The sequence below is a fragment of the Gavialis gangeticus genome, unplaced genomic scaffold (assembly GCF_001723915.1).
Source record: "Gavialis gangeticus isolate Ggan-Ray unplaced genomic scaffold, GavGan_comp1, whole genome shotgun sequence".
Lineage (NCBI taxonomy): Eukaryota > Metazoa > Chordata > Crocodylia > Gavialidae > Gavialis > Gavialis gangeticus.
The window spans coordinates 110,906,279-110,907,499 of record NW_017729024.1 but is presented as its reverse complement, the minus strand read 5'-3'; the positions used below and the strand labels follow the sequence as shown (position 1 = coordinate 110,907,499).

Below are 1,221 nucleotides of genomic sequence, written 5' to 3'. Positions count from 1 at the left end.
GGTCCCTTCCGACCCTTAATCTATGAATCTATGAATTACACGGTTATAGGCCTGGTCCGAAAGCACAGATGCCCATATTTCCCTTGAGTATCTTAAATGGTTTGACTATAACACAAATACTACCTACTTGGGAAAACTACCTGGCTGAAGCTCTAGCAATTCAACATGATTTGTTATGCAAGTTTGATAAAAGAATGTTTGTACGTACATAAGACCCCCATGGGCCAGATAAGGGATGCTAGGGTGGTCCACACCCACAGACCATTCCCATGTGCTGGAGCCAGTGTGTGCCCTGGACTGGGCCCGTATGCTGCATACAGCATGCGACAGCCCTGCAGGTTGTGCCTGTGCCAGAATGGATCCATGTGTGGGCCCAATCTGGGCTAACCTAACAGGCAGAGCTAACCTAGCCTGTGCCCCAAACACATGCTGCACTGGGCCAGTCTGAGACCCACAGACAAATCTGTTGGCCATCTTCAGCCTGCAACCAATTCTTTGACACCCTGACATAAGGGATTATAGTAAACATTATACAGATTAGAAACAGTGACTTTAAAAAAAAATACCTAGCATTTCTGGTCATTTTTTTTGTTTAAATCTTATCATCATTTCAACTAATGAAAGATGTTGATGCCTTCCATCACTCCCAAGAGCACTGTGGATTTTTTAAACAAATTTAAAGTAATCTGAACTCCTTCGTAGTTGGAAGTTATAATACTGAAAATATGATACAGATGAAAGTACAACAAAAGCAGCCAATACCATGCTATTTAAAAACATCTTGCATACCTGTTAGTGGTATCTTTGGGTTTTCCGGTAGTTTTCCTGGATCAGCTACCGAAGATCTCAATAATGAAACTATACAAAACAGTGAGCATAAGTAGTAGCCTGAAAAATAAATCCAAAATCATTCAGAATGACTCCAGCCACAGATATGCATTAGTGTGTCATACATTAATCGGTTCAAGCAAAGCAAACGATCACTTTATAGGAATAAGGTAAGAAAGCATGCAATTAATGAAAAAAAAATGAAAACTGACAAAATAATTAGCATACTGAAAAGTAAATCAGAATTAAACTTTTAATTTATTTAACAAAAGAAAAACAGGATCCTATCCTGTTTATCCAAACTGTGTACACACACACACACACACACACACACACACACACACACACACACACACACACACACACACACACACACACACACACACACACACA

General features: G+C 39.9%; 1 protein-coding gene across 2 annotated transcripts in view; it reads right to left on the bottom strand.

Annotated features, from left to right (window-relative positions):
• Positions 1 to 1,221, bottom strand: part of ZDHHC21 (zinc finger DHHC-type containing 21) — an 89,069-nt gene that overhangs the window by 69,489 nt on the left and 18,359 nt on the right. For both annotated transcript variants that reach the window (XM_019517570.1, XM_019517571.1), the window contains exon 3: positions 790 to 888. In XM_019517570.1, coding sequence (XP_019373115.1) covers positions 790 to 888 — 99 coding nt within the window. The remainder of the gene's footprint in view (positions 1 to 789; positions 889 to 1,221) is intronic.